This window comes from Dipodomys merriami, unplaced genomic scaffold (assembly GCF_024711535.1).
Source record: "Dipodomys merriami isolate MVZ:Mamm:240054 unplaced genomic scaffold, mDipMer1.0.p SCAF_16, whole genome shotgun sequence".
Lineage (NCBI taxonomy): Eukaryota > Metazoa > Chordata > Mammalia > Rodentia > Heteromyidae > Dipodomys > Dipodomys merriami.
Window position 1 is genome coordinate 16210014 of NW_027202937.1, and position 21086 is coordinate 16231099.

Sequence of the window (21086 nt, forward strand, 5' to 3'; positions counted from 1 at the left end):
ACTTTTTGTAAAACAGGTTCAGTGTTTCTTGTTTTAGGAGATAATGGTTACTCATGACACAATTAAGTGGGAATAAATAGTAGCAAATGACTTTAAAGATTATTCTTTTTTTTTTTTTTTTTTTGGGTCCGGTTGTGGGGCCTGAACTCTGGGCCTGGGCGCTGTCAATCAGCTCTTCAGCTCAAGGCTAGTGCTCTACCACTTGAGCCACAGCGCCACTTCCGGCTTTTTTCATTTTGCTTTATGTGGTGCTGAGGAATCGAACCCAGGGCCTCAGGCATGCAAGGCAAGCGCTCTACCACTGAGCCATCTTCCCAGCCCCTTAAAGATTATTCTTAACTCCTTAGTTATATGGTAATTTAAAAAATAAGCGCTTTGTAATATGCTCGAAACCAATGTAAGGGCAACAAGAATGGGAAGAGACAGATGTAAGGCAGGATACACAAGAAGAATCTACTTGAGTTGGTTGTAGACTTGGTTATGTACTAAATAAGGATGGTTCTTACAGCTGCTATGAAGCCTTGTTTATTTATTTGGTAGTGCGTGGGATCAAACTCAAATCCTGTGCATGCTGCAGAAGTGCTCTGCCACTGAACTACACACTCTAGCCTATTAGGAACTTTGAAGGCAGCTGAGTGGATTAGGCAACCTAGTGTATGGCTATGAAGACTTTAGTCATTATCAAGTCCAACCGAGGAAAACTAAAAGCCTATCAGAAAGTCATTACTGGATATTGTATATCCAGCAGAAATTGAGTCTCAGGAAACCAAAGTTCTTGCTGTTTCAGAGACCAAGATGTGAAAACCAATTACAAAGGTAAGATTCTTTAAGAGAAAAGTAGCAGGATAAGAAAATCATACCTCTGGACTGGGGATGAACTCTGGGCTGGAACACTTGCTTCGCATGAGAGAGGTCCTATGTTTGATACCCAGCTTCGGAAACAGACAAAACCAAAAACAAAATCTATTCTCAAAACTTCTCTTACACTTGGTAAGAGAATTTAGCATCCTGTGTAGCATTTCCTTTGCCTACAGCTGGGTAACTTCTGTCCAAACCTAAGCAATTGGTTGTAGATTCTCAATCATCAAGAACCTTTATATTTTCAGAGAAGCATTTTACAGTTCTTTCCCCTTAATTTTCAAACAATATATTTCCCAATATGTCTCATTCATGAAATATTTATTTGGTACCAGCCATATTGGGACTGGTAAGAGGTTGATAAATAAAATAGACAGCAGCTTTTCCCTTAGGGAATTTATACACATCACAACTAATTACAAAAAAATGAAATATATAATTATATAAGGGTTTACAATACATTGTAATTGCTAGATGTATAATTACAATAGGTAAATCTATAAAGTAGATAATACGTAAAAAAGCTTCCCCTGATCAGAGGAGTAGCATAAAATAGGTTTCTTGAAATTCTTAATTTTTGAACCAGGGGTCACACATTTTCATTTTGTACTGGGCTGTACAAGCAGCAGGGAGCTTCAGGCTGTTGAGAGTATTGGCGTTGGTTGAATGCCTTCCAAGTCCTCAAAACAGGCACAGCTGTTTTCTTTTTCTACTCTAAACTCTTAAATTCCCACATTTAGCTCAAAGAATTTCCCTCTTCTACATTCTCTATGTAGCATTCTCTCCGATTTGACCTTCTTGTGGAAACTGGGTAACTCTGAAGACATCAACGTATTCCACGACTTTAATCAAAATATTCCTGCTCCAGAGTGCAACACCTCACACATTCACATTTCCTGTTGCGAGGAAGTTCTGGAATAAGACAGAATTGGGCTAAAATCAGTTTGTTTGACATCAGGTAAATTTCTTTGGTGTCTCCACAGAGCAGTTTCTCCATCTGCGAACAGTACATTTGCCTCTAAAGATTATTATGTTAAATTAGGCAATCTATGCAAAATGAATAAACAAGCCTGGTACACGGTTATGTGAGTATTCCGTTAATTGTCACTCCCCCCCCCCCAACCCCATATGATGAGTTAGGAACACTTGGTTATAAAAATTTGGACATTGACAATCTTAGTAAGGGAACATAGTCAGAGAAGAGCTGCACAATTTTTAATAGTCTCAAAACTCTTCCTCCTGATCTAATTATTTTTGTTGGTTGTGGGGCTTGAACTCAGGGACTGGACATTGTCCTTGATCCCTGAGCTCTTTTGCTCAAGGCAGGCACTCTACCACTTTAAGCCACAGCTCCACTTCCGGCTTCTGAGTGGTTAATTAAAGATAAGGGTCTCACTGGGACTTTTCTTCCCTGGGGTGGTATCGAACAGTGATCCTCAGATCTCAGCCTCCAGAGTAGCTAGGATTACAAGGTGTGAACTACCAGCACTTGGCTGTTGTAGTAATTTACACAAGCAGCATGTCTGTGAGTTCTAGGGCTGTGAGTTCTAAGCTTTTCTATCCTTTTCTTGCAAAGACCTTCCCATCTTCGGCCAAAAGATCCACTTGGGAGACGCTCAAAATGCCTTAGGATGTCACCTGTCCAGAGGGGCGCGCGGCTCTGGGCCCCGGGCCTGGCACACCGCGGCATCCCTTAGTGGAGAGGCCGCAGGATAACGGATAACGCTTCATCCCTCCCAAGCCCCTCAACTCCTTGTGCACCTGTGTCAGAGGCCGCCAGGAAAGCCCAGAGGTGGCCAGGCGTCGCCCAGGCCTGCTTCATGGACTTGGCTCTCTGCGCGCGCGTGGCTGCTGTAGCTATGGAAACGGCGAGGAAAGGAAAAAAAAAAAACAACCACCAACAACAACCAACAATCCAACAACCACTCTTCTCCCCCCACGGGGTCGAGGCAGGCCCGCAGAGGTAACGGCAGCGGGCAGGAGCAGCCCTAGCGACGCCAGGCCGGCCTTCGTCGTGGAGTTTACCCAGTCGGACCCCAGCACGGCCCCCGCCCCGCACCGTCCCCCTTCCCCCACCCTGCGCCCCGCCCCGCCCGGGGCAGCGCCGCGCCGCGCGTCCCCCACCAGCCCTCCGCAGTCGATCGCCGTCTTTGGGTAGGTACCCACCCCCGGCCCCCTTCCCCGGGCGCTGGCGGGTGTGTCTCCCGGTGGGGGGGCCCTCCCCCACTGCCCGCCCCCTCTCTCCCTCCCTCCCGGGAACTCAGTTGCGCGCCGCTCACTGCCCGCGGTGGTCGAGAGATGCCCACCTGACCCTCGAAAGCGCGCACCGCTGCTTAGGGAGGTGCCGGACCCGCAAAGAACAATCTAGACCACTTCAGCCAGTATCTTAATTACTTTATGTGTGAGTGTGAAGGTGGGGCGGGGAAAGGGGGGGGAATGGGAAACGAATAGGAGATCGAGGAGAGAAAAGTCCCTCTGTTTGAAGTGACCCAGATAGATTGCTCCAACATGAGTTTCTCCATGTTAGTGAATCTGTGAGTGTGAGTGTGTGTGAGCTCGTCCGGGTGCCCACCCCTACCCCTCCCCCGCCCGTCCTCGCTCGGGGCAGGAGTTCAAAGCCCCCCCCCCCCGTCCCCCGCCCCGCGCCGCCGCCCCGCCGGCTGCAGGAGAAGCAGGTGCGCGGCGCCTCCGCGAGCGCTGATTGGCCGGCTGCGCACGCCCCGGTGAAACACTTGAACTTGCGTCCCGCAGCTCCTACGAGGGTGTCCGCCGGGTGGATGGCCGCGCCCCGTCTCCATCCCTCGTGGGTCTGACCGCTCCCCTCCCCGCATTGCTTTCAGGAGGTGATTTCCTCGCGGTGGGTTCCTCCGGGGGCAGCGGGGAGCGCCCGCTGCGGTGTCGCCCCGCGGGGAAGATGAGCGGCACCAGCGCCCGGTCCAGCCACCTGTCTCAGCCCGTGGTGAAGAGCGTGCTGGTGTACCGCAACGGGGACCCTTTCTTTGCGGGGCGCCGCGTGGTCATCCACGAGAAGAAGGTGTCCAGCTTCGATGTCTTCCTGAAAGAGGTGACCGGTGGGGTCCAAGCGCCCTTTGGGGCGGTCAGGAATATCTACACCCCGCGGACCGGTCACCGCATTCGGAAGCTCGACCAGATCGAGAGTGGGGGTAACTACGTGGCTGGGGGCCCGGAAGCCTTCAAGAAACTCAAGTGAGTCCTGCGGCGGTGTGTGATAGGCGGATGTGGACGACCCCCTCCCCCCATCCCATCCACATCTGGGTGGGTGGAGGGGTTGGGACTTGCCGGTGTGGTGTTTCTCCAAGTTCCAGTCGCAGTTGGGCGATAGGGGTTGAAATTCACCCAAGAAGGAATTTTGCTTGAGTAGCAGTAGATATCCAAGTGTAAAACAAAAACAAAAGGTATAATAACAGATGAAGAAAAAATAATCCTGGACAAAGTTAGTGACCAAATGGATACTTCCGCAATTCCTGTTTGTTTTTTCTCCCACTTTTTCTTGGAACGGATCTGTTTAGTTTCAATGATTCCTTCGTAACTACTTCCAAGTATTGGAGGCTATATGAATTCCACAAGTGCAAACGGCTCTGCTTCTCCCCCTCCTTTGCTTAATTCTTCCAACCTTTCAGGTAGAATAAAACAATTCCACTGCTATGATTCTCCTTCCAACTTCGGTTACATTAATACTACTCTCAGAATGTTTGGAAAAAAAATTTTATTGGCTTAAAATATGTTTGCTGGTCTGTCTCCAACAACCTGATGGTTAGGCATGCAAAGAGGGGTTCACTTTGCTCAGTTCCTACCAGGAAGGCTACCAGGAGGCTCATTCATACCAGATGTTCCTTGCATCGGACAGTTCATATAAATGTAATTATGCAATAGTATACTATTATGCAATAGTATTTGTCTGTCTTGTGTTCCTACCATAAATATATTAAGATTCATCTATGCTGTGGTATAGGTAGCATACACCAATATGGCATTTTTTAAAGTATTGAATAACATTTCAGATGACATGGACACGACACATTTGCTTATCCATTAAGTAGGTGATGAATATTGGAGTTGTTTCACTTTTTGGTTACCATGAATAATGCTTCTATGAACATTTGTTTACATTCTTCATTTCTCCTGGGTATGTATCCAAAAGTGAAAGTGCTGGAATAGATGGTAATTCTATATTCTGTAGTATTTAAAGACTCTTTTTAAAAAGAAAAATCATCTTGAAATCAAAGATAGTAAAAAAAATAAAAATCTTTACCATAATTCATGCTTGTGAAATTTTCTTTCTAACTATATTGCAACACTTTCCCAAATGTCATCAGCTTCTCTAAAATGATCCCTTCTTGCCTAAGCTTACTTAAGTTGAATTTGAGGTGCACTGCTCTGCTGTGACAAGCATTCTTAGTGTGAAGGATACATTTGAATTTATTTTCTCCCTTCTATGAAGTGGTCTACTTTCATAGAAAATTGCTAAATGATACTCAGTCTAAATGAAATGTAGAGCTTCAAATAGGAGACTTGAGGCTTAGCTACCTATTTATTATTGAAGCCCTTGGGTCAATAGTTGGACTTAGTCAGTTTCTTAAGAAAGAAAAGGAGCACACCATTTCTACCTCACAGGGCTGTTGTAAAAGTAAATATTACAGATGTGAATGTGGTTATAAACACCAAAGTGTTTATAACAAAGTGTTATAGCAATGTTAGGCATATATATGTCTATTATATATTTTTATTGAACAACTCCCATATCAAGCAATTTAATGGGAATGCCAATCTAGTTCAGAATCTGAACCAGAAAATAGAGTTGAAAACTGTGGGCTCGCTTCTGTAATCCATGTTTGGTTTTGTTTATGTGGCACCACAACTCATAAGACAAAAAGATACAGTTCTAAACCAAACCAACTACAAAGAACAAATCATTATATGTATATAAGGAACATAGGTGGTAATTTTTGCTTTTGGTATACACATATATACACACGTGCACGCACATGCGCGCGCGCGCACACACACACACACACACACACACACACACACACACACACACCAACTGAATTTAAAATAACAATGTCCATGGTTGGTTTTCCATGCTGGCTAGTATTTTTTTATAGATGTGTTCAAATAGCAGAATCTATGATTATAGTAATAGAGGCCAAGAAAATTTTACTCCAAGAATATTTGAGTCCTAATAGTGTAAGTTTGTATAACAAATGAAGAACATAGCAGAAAAAAAGAGAGTCTAAAAGATGTTGTGGGTAATTTGGTCTTTTGCTTAGACCCTAAATTGGGAAGATAGCAATACATTTCTCAAATGGAAATGATCAACTGCTTGTAGGATCATTTTTTGCTTAGAGTTTGCTAATATTTTTCAAATCACATTTATACTTCAAGTTATTACTTTATTTTTTGGCAGCAATTGCTAGAGACTATTATCCCCAAACTTACCCTGTGCTTTGTGGGGGTTGACTCTACCTCATTAATCTTGCGGCTCTGAGATCACTTTTTTGTACATGACAGTGTATTTTGGAATTCTGCTAGAAATACTTCTTGCAAATTCACAAAAGACCCATTATTGCAAAGACAGAGAGAGTGTTTGCATTGTATTATGTAACTACTGTTTATTCAAATGAAATACATATCTTTTCCAGGGGTATCAGTTAACTAAAGTATTCTTTCCAAAAAAGCAAATAATATCAGCCACAATAAAACATTACAGTAGTTAATTCCAATATAAACTGTTTTGGACAACTTGGTGGGTTGTACTTATACAGTAATTAGTAAACGATGAGTAGTTAATAACTGCTTTAACTAGTACTAATATAATAAGAGTCTCCAGAACTTATCTACTCTTTAAGCTAAACCAATTCCTCAACCATCCCAGGCGGCTGAGCCTTTCTGTACCATTACAGGAAAACGATACCCCATTCTTTCCTATGTGTTACTTTAACATATACTTTCAGTATTTCCATTAGTCCAATTGCTAAGCTTCTTTACAGTTTGCATTCTTTATCAAGCTCATATGCTGGGCGCTGGTGTCTCATGCCTGTAATCATAACTACTCAGGAGGCTGAGATCTGAGGACAATGATTTAAAGTCAGCCCAGGCAGGCAAGTTTGGGAGACTTTTATCTGTAGTTAAAGAGCAAAACCAGAATTGGAGGTGTGGCTCAAATAGTACAGTACAAGACTTGAGTGAAAAAGCCATAGTAGGGTGTGAGCCCTAATAAAGGAACACACACACACACACACACACACACACACACACACAGAAGAAATTGAAATATACTTTCTATAGTTACTAATTAACTATTAAGATTCCCTTTTAGAAGTATGTATTTTTAAGACTTGATTCCTTTGAAGTTTACAGTAGACATGCATAAGCTGTGGTTGATGATGCTGAATTAATGCAGTTCTTACTACCTGTTGACTTTGTATTTTTTATGACCTGCTTTAGTTTTTTTTTAATCATGATAAGGAATTTACATAACTGACTTGAAACTTGGAAGAGCAGTAACCCTCATGATTTGTTTGTTTTTTCCTCCAGTTACCTGGATATAGGAGATATCAAGAAAAGACCCATGGAAGTTATTAACACAGAGGTAATGCAAATTCTATTTTGAAAGCTCAGATAAAGAAAGGTGCCTTTTCTACTTCTTATGGTGTGTATCAGAAACTTGTATGGCATTCTAATGATAAGAGTAGGGTTCTCAAATGCATATAATGGGATATATGAATTTATAGGTTCTAAGGAAAAGATGGAGGTTATTTTGGGTTAATTGTCATAAATAAAGAGGCAGTAGGTATTCTAAGACATGCAGGATTAAATGGAGCATATTCTATTTTACTCATTTTCAAGCTGCCTGTTCTCCAACTAAATCCAAAGGCAATTTTCCCTGTCAAGGGTAGGAAGAATGTATGCACTGTTAGATAAAATCTTTACCAAAATGCCATCCTTTCTCCTAACTTGCTTTTGATAGCTTGGTATTTGAAACAACCAAGATCAAGGTGACTGTGACTGTCCCTGAGGATTTCAAAACAATTAAATGTTGCCATGTCAGAAAAACACTTGTATTAAAGTTTGTTTGAGCATAGTCAGCAAATGCATGTGTGAATCTAGTAACTAAGTCCTTGGTTTATAGAAGAAAAAAATGAATTAAAAACCAGTAACAGCCTCAAGTGTCTCAGTGAGACAGTGAAAGTGTTAATTAGACCCTGATGAGCCTTTGTCCACCAGCCCAGATTGCTACTCTTAATCAGGTGCTTCCATTTACTTGGGAGTTCTGCTATGCACGTCGCCTGCCTCTTTCTTTTAGGTCTATCTGCATAGTATGCAGCTTTGATTTGTGAACATACATCTCATATGTGTAAAACCCATCCGTTAGCTCCAAGAAAAAAGAGACTCTTCTCAGTTACAGTCCTGAGCTCCAGACTCTCCTTAACTTTCACCATTTCCTCTCACATTCGGATTATGCTCAACAACACCAACTAGGTCCCTGTAGGGAAAAAATTACCTAGGAAACAAATTCTAATTGTGCAACAGTTGAAGAGCATGAAGAGTTAAATTCATTACTCAAATAATTTACAGAAAGAAGTGCTACTCCCAGCCCTTGTTTAAAATAACTGGTATTTTTGTTTTGTCATTTTGCTTTTTCTATTATATATCAAATTGATTGTCCATGAAAGTGATAGGCTTTATAGTGTAGAGGAGAGAGGAGTTTAATTTTTTCAGGTTGTTTATACATTACAGTTAATACCTGGAGCAAGTAAAAGAATAAAGGGCAAATTGGTGAATTAGTTCTGGAAACGGTTCTGTTTGAAGAGTACACACCTGTTGGAAGCAGGCCATCTTGCATGAATTTGGTGACAGAACCTGAATGTCTATAATAGAAGTAGAGATGTGGGAATTACAAAACATTGTAGTACAATATGTTTGCTCTGGGTTCCAGTATTGTTGGTGAAAACATTGGGCCTAGTGAAGTGTAGCAGGTGTGTACAATGATTGGATTGAAAATACCTCTTTTCCTCCTTCTCCTCCTCCTTCTTCTTTTTCCCCTTCTCCTCCTTCTTCTCCTCTTCCTCCTCTTCCCCTTCCTCCTCCTCCTCCTCCTCCTCTTCCTCCTCCTCCTCCTCCTCCTCCTCCTCCTCCTCCTCCTCCTCCTCCTCCTTCTCCTCCTCCTCCTCCTCCTCCTCCTCCTCCTCCTCCTCCTCCTCCTCCTCCTCCTCCTCCTCCTCCTCCTTCTTTCTTCTTTTTCTTCTTGTCAGTCATGGGGTTTGAACTCTGGGCCTGGGCACTGTCCCTCAGCTCTTCAGCTCAAGGCTAGTGCTCTACCACTTGAGCCACAGGGCCACTTCCAGCCTTTTCTGTTTATATGGTGCTAAGAAATCAAACCCAGGGCCTCATGCATGTGAGGCAAGTACTCTACCATTGCCTTAACAGCATATATATATATATATATATATATATATATATATATATATATATATATATATATAGAGAGAGAGAGAGAGAGAGAGAGAGAGAGAGAGAGAGAGATAGATAGATATAGATATAGATATAGATATGTATAAGTATATATATAGCTTTAACAGCATTTATAAAGACTAGTTAATTTAACTTGCTAACTGCTTTTCTTCTCTGGGCAGCCCTATATCTTCTTTTTACTTTGGACCAGTGCATGAGCTACATGTACCGATTCTGATTTATGAATGCCCATCTTACATGTGAAAAATCCACTCCTCATCTCCAAATAGAATACTGTACGTCTTCTACCTTATTTCTCACTAGCAAGTCCCTTTAGGCCTTCCTTCTTTCTGCTCTTTTGTAGCGTATTTTCTTTTCTTCTCAGTTCTTCTCCACAGGGCCAGGTGGGGATGAAAAGAAGAAATTTGAAGTGCACAGGAGCTAGGCAGAGATGGAAAGACACTGCTTGACCATGTTCAGCAGTGTGTCCTCCCACCCCCCAAATCTGATTCTTCACTTTTCTCCTCCCAACCTTTACTCTGAAGGTAGTCAGACATTTGAATTCATTTCTCTTAGGTTTCACTTCTAGTCTTGATCTTCAACCCAAGACCCTTCTCCCCAAAGCCCCACTGTGGTCTTCACTCTGCTTTGAACAACACCAGCCTTTCCTTTCATCACCAGAAACGGAGTGTGGGAGCTTTTGGACTCCCTAGGGAAATTTCAAAATAATTTTTCCATAGAAATATCACTTTGGCTGTTGATTATGCAGAATTCTTACAGTAATCCCATCACATTAGCAAACCCACCATACCAGAATATACAATTCTGTTTTCCTAATTGCTCCAAGTATATTCATTCTAATTATTTCCAATAGATTCTTTTTTTTTAACTGCAGAAAGCCATTTGTATTTCTGTTGGGTTTTGCCAAATACATGGTTTTGAGTCCTAGCCATCATAGCTTGGAAATCTCCAGTGCACTGGGAGTTAGCATTTCTTACCTTCTCCTAGAGGGCCCTCATCCAAGTTCATGGTAGACTCAGACTGTTTGTAGATAGTTTATAATTTAGATAGAATGGTCCCACTTACTAATGGCAGGTCATAGTAACTAGGATGCACTTGTCATCTTGACATTCAAATGTGTCATTGCTTTTCTGTTCCATGAGCTTTATCTTTGAGAAGGCCCATTCCTCTTTCTTGGTGGCAGGACTGGATCTCTTCCACGATGCTAATTGGCATGCACTTTGGACAGGAGGAGGAAATTGGGGAGGGAAGAAGGAAGGAGGGTGGGGGAGAGAGGGAGCCAGAAAGAGAGTCCAATTTCAGATCTTATTCTGTGCTTCCATATTCGATGCCAACTTACCAGGTCCAGTCTTCCTCCTTTACTTATTCAATCCTTGTCTTCATGCAATGGGTGCTTCAGATTCTACATGTATAATTCCTTCTCCAGATAGCACCATGGCTCACCCTCTCACTTTAATTGCATGTGATTTCTACTTTCTTGCTTCTTATTTTTTCTATCTTATCTGCTTTGCTTGCCACATGACTCAAATGCTTATAACCTACAGTGCAGAGGGCTGAGTGAGCAAACCTGAGTGTGCTATACACAATCTCTTACCTGAAGGAATGTGTACTCTTTCTAAGGGATGGATGAGATTCAGTTTTGTGGCTAAAGCTGTTTGGTTCAGTGTGTCTGGCATATTGTGTTGTTGCAAAGACCTTTGTGGGCATTCAGATTCCTTCTGCTTTGACCTAGAGCTACAAACTCTTCTGTTCATCCTTGAGCACATACCCCATCCATGTAGTGAGTTTTCCAAATAATGACATTCTTAAATAATTTCCTAGACTGCAAAGTTTCTTGTACTGTGTAAGGGAACTTGGTACATTATACACACACACACACACACACAACACACACACACACACACACACACACACACACACACACACACACACACACACACACACACACACACACACATAAATGTGGGAAGGGACCAGGCTGTTTGGCTCCAGATCCCTTGTTATATATTGGTAACTGTGTTGGGAGCAAGGTATAATGTGAGCACACTGCAGAGCTCTTATCATTTATGAGTTGGGAGTCTGGGGAATGGTACCTACTTTCTACTGCAGCCATGGTAACTCAAATGTGCTTATCACCTTGACATTCAAAATTCTTCTATGATTCATGCTTTTGATTTTTTCTTTGTATCATGAAGCTCATCATTGAAGAGACACTAAATTGACAGCCAGTCTTGCTCCTCTTCCTTTATGACCCTAACGTGGGGACAGAGATAGGAAGCACTTGACCTCTTCCAGTAACTAACCCCCCCAAAAAAGTACATGGTGTTATTTGGCAGGTAAATGAAAATTGTGTTAGAGATGCTTAGGGAAGTGCAGATGGGGTTAAATATAAGAGTAAGCTTTTGAGAAGGTTGTCTATAATTTGATGAAAAGGGAATATTTGAGACTCATAACTGTGAAAGACTCACAGCTTGGATTTGGCAGAAAGAGAAAAAAATAACCTTGGAAGGTAGAGAGAGCAAAGCAACCTTGTTCTGAGTCAGGCCTGGAGGACAGATAGATAGATAGACCCAAAGTGCCCTGCAAAGCCAGCAGCTGTGCCATTGATCACTCCATCTTACATCTCCTGAGCTTCTGCTCCCAAAGTGTAGATTGATTTTAAGACTTGTCCGTTCTCATGGAGTTTGTGTCTGTTTTGTTTCCTATCAGCCCAGGGAGAGAAAGTTATTTCACTGATGTCCACACAAATATTCTTCTAATGCCAGTCTTCTCTGTGTGTTGACATTTATCAATGGTTTGTAGAAATACCTAGGTTTTGTAGCTCTTGTAGAAATATTAACATCTCAAAACTTGGCATTTGACTTTCCTTTCCCATATATATATATATGTATATATACATATATATGTGTATATATACATATATATATACATATATATGTGTATATATACATATATATACATATATATACATATATATACATATATACATATATATATATATATATATATATATATATATATATATATATATATATATATATATATATATATATATATATATATATATAGTCAGTCATGGGGCTTGAATTTAGGGCCTGGGCATGGTCCCTGAGCTTTTTTGATCAGGGCTAGTGCTTTACCACTTTAAGCCACAACTCTACTTCTGGTTTTTGGGTGGTTGATTGGAGATCAGAGTGTCAAGGACTTTCTTGCCCAAGCTGGATTTGAACTGTGTTCTTCAGATCTCAGCCTTCTGGGCAGGTAGGATTACAGGTATGAGGGACCAGTACCTGGGATAAAAATTCCTTATTCTTTATCCAACTCAGACTCTAGCCTTTGGTCATGCTTCCTTGTGACTGTTGTTTTTTTTTTCCTGCTCTACTCCAACCTTCATGTGCCTCTTGATTTCTAATACAGACCAGAGTAGAATTTCATTTGATCTACTTGAATCTTGCTGATCCTTATTTTTAATGCCCAGAAGTAAAGAATTTTGAAGTCGTTGCAGCCTCATGCCTATAATTCTAGCTACTCAGCAGGCTGAGCTCTGAGGATCCCAGTTTGAAGGCAGCTCAGGCAGGAAAGTCGGTGAGGCTTTTATCTTCAATTAACCAACAAAAAGCTGGAAGTAGAGTTGTGGCTCAAGTGATAGGATGCCAGCCTTGAGTGCAAAAGCTAAGGAACAGTCCTCAGGCCCTGAGTTTAAGCCCTAATACTGTCACATTTTTTTTACCCCTTCCCCACATTTATATTTTAAAAAAGATCAAAGATCTATTTGGAGTTTTATTTATTCTCCTTTAATCGTCTGGCAGAAGTCACTGGTCATAAATAAAAGGACAGGCAAGAGAGAGCAGATCAGGCTCACCTTACTCCAGTGACCTATCCAGGAATACAAGTCCATACACTGTCTTAAAAAGAAATATGCAAATTAAAAATCTGAAGTCAGACTCCAATATAAGCCTTCCCAAAGAATGGAAGTTTGCTTGTTGGAATGCTATCCAAATGAATCCTCTCAAATATGCCAACTTTGCTTTGGATTTTTAAAAATTATGTTTGTACTTAAGTAATGGAACAAAGGAGGTCACCATTCAACAAATCAGTTTATGAGTGCCATGCATCTTGATCAACATCACCCCTTGTACTCTTTGGATTTTTATTAGGGGAATTTGGATAAGCTTTATTTCTTTCTGACAGGATAGACTACCATGGGGAGGAGAAGGGAAAGGAAGAATGTGTTACAGCCATAAAACTTTGCCTTGTCTGCAAAGCTTGTGGGAATCTGAGTTGTACTTTAGGTTGTTCACTCAGTTGAACAGCCTCCAACTTTAAATATTGTTATGAAGACTTCATGCTTCAGCTTAATCATTGTTCATAATCTCTAATGAAACATACTATAAAGCTTGCTACTTAAAGTGGTTTGTCTGGGAATGGGATTCTAGACATTAAACTGAGTGTAATCATTAACCACACCGTGGGAAGACATGGGGGTCGGGTGGTTTAACCCAGTGATATATCTTTAGCTTGAGAATCTGGGGTCCCAAGGAGGCCCAAAGAGGTAACTGTTGAAGAACTAAACTCCTAAATATTTTTTCCTCTAACTTGAATAAAGATTTCCAGATTATGTCAATTCCTGTGTATGGAAGAATGCGAATCCATTCATGTTAAATTTATCCAACCATGATTGAAGCCTCTTCCCAATCTTTTATCTCCTATTTCTCCCCTTCAACCTCTCTAATACAATTAATAAATAAGAAGCATTCTTTTATGAGAACTCAGGTCATCTTAGGGGCTACAGTAACCTAAGAGTCTGTAAGACCTTGCCAGAGCTTCACAAAGAGATTTTTTTTTGACTCAAGAACAGCTGACTACATTTTATTTTTCTACCATATGTATTTGTTTTACCTTTTTAATTTTTTTTGCTATTGAGCTGTGTGTCTATATGTTAGTAAATGAGAGATTTATGTCAACTTGCAAAATATGAATCTTATGAAAAATGTATGCTAATAACCCTTATCAATTATGATCAGAAAACTGAAAAAGAAGTGATTTTAGTTTGTCCAGTAGCATTTGTTGCAAATGTCTTCCATCTTCTCTGGCATTTATACATGACTTTAGGAAACATGCTATTGGTGAATTTGGCAGATATGCTAATTTATGGTGGTGGTGGTAATGATGATGATGATATAGCAATGAGATGTTCTAAACAAGAAGGTAATTATCGATCTTTTAGGGAAACATAGAAAAGTACTTATGAGATAGTTAAATTATTGTGTCTATTTTAAACTATCAGATAATTGTCTTTCTGTGCCTGGTTTATTTCATTTGCCTATGGTATTCTGCTCGTCCATGTTGTTACAAATGATAAAATTTCTGTATATATGTGTTTCTATGGATGGAGTCCAGGACCTCGCACATTCTAAGCAAGTACTCTACCACTGGGTTACAGCCCAACCCTAGAATTTCTTTTTCTCAAACAGCTAAATGGCATGAACTCACTTATAAATGGAATTGAAGAATGTTCAACTCATAGAAATAGAGTAGAGTCAGGCACCAGTAGCTCATGCCTGTACTCCCTAGTTTATTCAGTTGCTGAGATCTGGAGGATTGTGTTTTGAGGCCAGCCTATCCAGAAAACTTTGCTAGATTCTATCTCCAAAATAACCAGCAAAAAATAGACTTGGATATGTGGCTCAAGTGGTAGAATACCAGCCTAGCAAGCACAAAGCCCTGAATTTTTTAAAAATAATCGGGTACTGAAAAAAAGGAGAGTAAAAATAGTGGCTATTAGGGGATGGGGGTGGTATAGGAAATGGGGAGATGTTAACTACTACCATGACCAACTTCATGTGTAATGCTGCTTGTACATTTCACATTTTCTCAGGAATAATTATCAAAAGCCTCTCTGAACACCAGGAGATAGGCTAGGTTCTAGCTATATAGATTTTAAAACAAAATGAAACAAAACAATTACGTACCATCAGAAATGACCACAAAGTAATTGTGGTAGATGGACTCTGGGCAGAGCTTTTTGTTAAATTACCTAGAAAGGAATGAAATGAGAAAATAATGCTAGAAAATTTTAAGTCAAGGAAGAAGGTGATTTGTTTAGACTCAGCTCATAATTTAATTGGCTTCACTGTGGGTACAGAGTGGGGAAAGAAAAGGTATAGAGTGAAGGTTGACGAATTTAGGTCAGATTGAAAGAAGATTGATCTTTTTCCTAATTAGAAAAACCACTAAATGCTAATTGAAAGTGTATTTTTTTCCTTAATATATATATTTTTTACTGTAAAGATACTGTGCACAGGGGTTACAGTTACAGGAGAAAGGTAATGAGTCCATTTCCTATCCAGTATTGTTACACCCTCCTCCTTTATTTTTCCCCTACCATCCCTTTCCTCCCCACCTCCCCAACTCCTCCCTCCCTGCTCCCCCATTTTGTTATTTCCCTTCCCCTCCCCAAATTAGAAAAATGTATATACAAGATGCAGGACATGGGAATCAAATACTGGAATCAAATCTATTTTTAAGCATGAATAGTCTTCTGAGATGCATGTTTAGTCACATGCTGTGATAGGGAAGATGGAGCACTTTAAATATTAAACCTAATCAAAGGCTCTGTGGGTTAGATTGTCATCAAGGTCTTCCTGAAGAAACTGGGGAGGATCCCTGGTCAGCCTGATCACATCCCACAGAGGAGGCAGAGCGAGGGAGTGACAGGCACTGACCCAGATAGGACCTCTGGAGGGAGGACGGGGGGGGGGGGCGGGAGGGGGGACACGGGGATTTCTCATTTTGGGAATGCCTTCCGTTTAAATAAGCAAGGGGTGCTGGGACTTGTTGATACTTTAAGTCAACCAAATTTTGGAGCAGAACCATAAGGATGAAAGGGTTTGGGGAATATTCCTGTTTGGGAGTGTGGTTTTGATCTGTAGCAGCTTTCCCCAGAGTAGCCACTCATAGAGGTATTTAGATTTTATTTTTTTCTCTATACAATTAGCATGTCCAGAGAAAGAAAAATCCCAGGGTGATATATTAAAGGAAGACAGGAAGTGAAATGCAAAGGAATAAAACAAACCTCAAAAATCAGTGATAATCCATTCTACTTTTATTTAGACATAAAAACTTGTCACATAGTTTGAATTTTATTTCTCTTTAATTTAGAAGAAATTCTCTCTCTCTCTCTCTCTCTCTCTCTCTCTCTCTCTCTCTCTCTCTCTCTCTCTCTCTCTCTCTCTCTCTCTCTCTCTCTCTCTCTCTCTCTCTCCTGGCTTATTTTGGGGAGAAACATTTGGATGGTGGAGAACATTGCTTCAAAGATAAAGAGTAAGCCAGGTGCTGAAGGTCCATGCCTATAATCCTAGCTACTCAGAAGGCAGAGATCTGAGGATCACAGTTCAAAACTAGCCCAGGCAGGAAGGTTGCAAACTCTTATCTTCAATTAGCTGCCAAAAAAGCCAGAAGTGGAGGTGTGGCGTAAGTGGTAGAGTGCCAGCCTTGAGTGAAAAAGCCAAAAAGAATGAAGTCCTGAGTTCAAGCCTCAGTACTGGCATGTGCACATGCACACACACACACACATGTGCAGCGCGCGTGCGCACACACACACACACACACACACACACACACAATCCAGCACAAAGCAGCAATGAGTGTGTGGGCTTTTCCTGGAGAATCTGAAAATACTGTGCCTATGGGGCTAAGGCTTTGGGTTTGGATAGCAGGCATCTGATAGTACTAGGTCCTTGGTCCCAAATTGTTTTCTAAATAGCCAGCCATCTCTTCAAGTGTAGGTTTGTATTTGATTCAGCTTTTATCTGTCACTGTACTGGAAAAGCTAATGAAAGACCATATTTCAAAAGTAGACTACCTCCATACAAAAAAGAAGCCAAGTTGTAGTTTACTTCAACAGAGTTCAGTGATGGAGTTTTTAAAAGGCAGGGCTATTTATTTGCAGTTAGTTGATTTCATCATGAAGTATGCTGGTGGTGTGCCTTGGTGTCTGGCTTGGTCAACAGCGAAAATTCCCATACATCATTGTGAAAGACTCCTTTGGAAGCAGCCAGCCAGATCAAGCTCAGATGTTATCCCATGATTACATAGTTTGGATGTTTGGTTTGTTGAAATAAGGTTGATTTTCAGTCCACCTGCTAGCCAGGGGGCAAAACTTTTAAGTGGGAGAGAGACAACTAAATTGACTTGGTATATTTGCAATGCCTAATGTTTAACCTGGAACCTTTCTCTCTAGGAAATTTCTAATGACAGTCGATGCCATGTTATGTTTCTTCCCATCCTCTCTACTAGCAAGTATTAATTGAGTTTCAGATTTCTGAACCTCTATGCACATCTTTGCTGCCTCAAATTCTACAACTTTTTATGTAACAGAATTGTTAATTATAAGATGTTGTAGAATAAATAGCCTGATACTATCCAAGTTGCCTTTATTAATATTCTTTTTTGAAAATTAATTATTATGAAGGTGTTGTGCAGAAGGGTTACCATTTCATAAGTCAGGAAATGGGTACATTTCTTTTTTTTTTTTTTGGACAATGTCACCCCTTCCTTTACTTTCTCTCAATTTCCCCATTCTCTCTCAGATAAATTATCTTAATATGCAGCCCACTTTGGTCTCATGCTGACTATATAACTTGGGCTGGCCTTGAACTTGAGATCCTCCTGACTCAACCCAATGAGTGCTGGAATTACAGGCATGTACCATCATGCATAGCCCAAGTAAAAATTTGAAGATTGCATTGTAACTCTTAAAGATCCAAATTAACAGCCTATTTTCCTAGAAGGGAGCAAATAACTTCCATGCACATTTTTATTAGCTAGTATGGGGAACTGTTACAGGTGGTTTGTTAAAATCACTGGTGGCTCATGCCTGTAATCCTAGTTGCTCAGGAGACTGAGATCTGAGGATCATGGTTCAAAGCCATCCTATGCAGAAAGTATGTGTGACTCTTATCTCCAAGTAACCACCAAAAAACTGGAAGTGGCACTGTGGTTCAAGTAGTAGAGTGCTCACCTTGAACTGAAGAGCTCAGGGACAGCGCCCAGACCCAGAGTTCAAGCCCTATGACCGACCCCCCCTACCAAAAAAAAGTTGAAATAAAATGATTTGAAATGTCAATTACAAACATATTATGAAGGTGTTGTGCAGAAGGGTTACCATTTCATAAGTCAGGTAATGGGTACATTTCTTTTTTTTTTTTGGACAATGTCACCCCTTCCTTTACTTTCTCTCAATTTCCCCATTCTCTCTCAGATAAATTATCTTAATATGCAGCCCACTTTGGTCTCATGCTGACTATATAACTTGGGCTGGCCTTGAACTTGAGATCCTCCTGACTCAACCCAATGAGTGCTGGAATTACAGGCATGTACCATCATGCATAGCCCAAGTAAAAATTTGAAGATTGCATTGTAACTCTTAAAGATCCAAATTAACAGCCTATTTTCCTAGAAGGGAGCAAATAACTACCCATAGCTCCTTGATTTACCACCTGAGAAATCCATCATTAAGAAGGAAATGCATTTGATATACCTAAGCTATGGAGCATTATAGTTTAGCTGCACAGTCTACTGTAGACTATCAGTTATTTGCCTGTGATCATATGGTTATTGACAACTGAAGCTTACTACCACTTGCATACAACACAGTGTTCAGTGCCACATACTGCTAGCCTGGGAAAAGATCAAAATTAAAATCTGAAGTACAGTTTTGACTGCATGTGTCTAGCTTTCCTACATTGTATAGTTGTAAATAATCATTAAGTTGAACCATTGTCAGTTGGGGGACAATATGTCTATTTTATTATGTAAAGAAAGCGTCCAAAATATGTTTTTTGGCAAATGTTGAACGTGTGTCTTATGGTTGCTCAATTGATGGGCGCTTAACTTAGTTAAATAGTGTATGAAAATGGAATTAAATGGTTTTTCCCCTACTCCGTATTTCTAATCAGATTGCCATTCTCAGTGTGATTTCTATCTTAATTATTCTATTAATATCATTGATTAACTTTGCCTGACTCACTTCTTATAGGTCAACCTAAACATTGGCATGTAAATAATGCAGTACAGACAATGTGGAGAATTTTCAGCATTTTTACTTAGTGACTCATTTATTTATTCTACACTCTATTTCCACCCCCTCTTATTTCCCCAATCTACTAGTTTAATGTATAACCATAATCAAATTATAATTCTCCACCTGTTTAGGAATTACCTACTTTGTGGCCTCAAGTTAGTGCAATTCTATTCTCCAAATTTGGTTTCAAGAGGATCTATCCAATACTTGTTATAAGTGTATTCATTTATAGAAAATTAATCATGGCTAGATGTTTACTTTCTTTCTATCTATCTATCTATCTATCTATCTATCTATCTATCTATCCATCCATCCATCCATCCATCTATCTATCTATCTATCTACTTATTTATCTATCTATATCTGTCTATTTTTCATACCAGTACTTGGGCCTGAATTCAGGGCCTTCTGCTCGGGCTTGGCTTTCTTGCTGAAGGCTGGTGCTTCACCACTTGAGCCACACCTCCACTTCTGGCTTTTTGCTGGTTAGTTGGCGATAAGAGGCTGGGATGGCTGGGGTGGCTTTGAACCAGATCCTCAGACTTCAGCTTCCTGAGTAGCTAGGATTACAGGGGTGAGCCACTGATACCCAGCAAGATGTTTACACTTTAATCAATAACAATGTTTGTTTAGCTTGTATATCTCAGACTCTATGCAATGACTCTGACTACATAGACTTAGAAAGTTGTGGTGGAACTCTCCTAGTTCTCCATCCCTGTGACCCTCCATGGACAGCAACGACTAGAGCCCAAAGCATCTTGAAAAGCTTCTTTGAAGAAGTGACATTTATGTTGACACCTAAATGGCATGAAGAGATGGTATCCAGGCAAACAGGAGAGGAAGACTGACCCAGGCTGAGGAGAGGAGCGTAGAGCATGTTTGAGAACTACGGTGTGTTCTCTGGGGCTGAGGCATGAGACGTGGTGGGGATGGAGAGGTGTGCGAGACAAGGCTCGGGGAAGAAGGAACCAATTTAAACCATTTAAAAACCATCGTTTTGACTTTTCCTAAAACCATTGGAAGCTATTGAAGGGCTATCAGCAAGGAATAAACAAAATGAAGGCTGGAGAGCACTTGATGGAGAAGAATGTGGTGTTCACCGTGGCTGTGGAGATAATGGAAGAATGAGATTTGAGAGATAGCTTGCAGTTGGATTGTAATTAGGGACAATGAAAGGAGTTTATTTGGATGATTTCTGGCCTGGGCCACTGGCTAAATAGGACATGTTTGTTTTTGTTTGTTCTTGACTTTGAACTCAGAGCCTCATGCTTGCTAGAAAACATTCCACTACTTTAGCCATGACATTAGCCCTTTTTTGTGCTATTTTTTACACTGTTTTTTAGTTTATTACTTACTTCCTGCCCTGTGTGTGTGCCTGGACTACAATCTGCCTATTTTAGGCTTCTGATCATTCCTAGGTGACAGCTATGTGCCACTGAGTTCAACCCAAAGGTTGCAAGACATTAGAAACTGGAAAGAGAAAGAGAGTGGGAGAGAGAAAGACAGAGAAGACAGAAGAGAGAGGGAGAGAGAGAGAGAGAGAGAGAGAGAGAGAGAGAGAGAGAGAGAGAGAGAGAGAGAGAGGAGGTGTGCGTTTTCCTTGTGTTACATAGTGTTCTGAGAAGCATTTTACAACTATCCAATTGAA

At 40.8% G+C, this 21086-nt stretch overlaps 1 protein-coding gene across 2 annotated transcripts in view; it reads left to right on the top strand.

Moving 5' to 3' along the window:
- Positions 1-2751: 2751 nt before the first annotated feature.
- The window catches only part of Dcdc2 (doublecortin domain containing 2), a 147290-nt gene continuing 128955 nt past the window's right edge, over positions 2752-21086 (top strand). For both annotated transcript variants that reach the window (XM_070024463.1, XM_070024464.1), the window contains exons 1-3: positions 2752-3012; positions 3699-4065; positions 7417-7471. In XM_070024463.1, the coding sequence (XP_069880564.1) occupies positions 3773-4065; positions 7417-7471 (348 nt within the window). In that variant the 5' untranslated portion in view covers positions 2752-3012; positions 3699-3772. The remainder of the gene's footprint in view (positions 3013-3698; positions 4066-7416; positions 7472-21086) is intronic.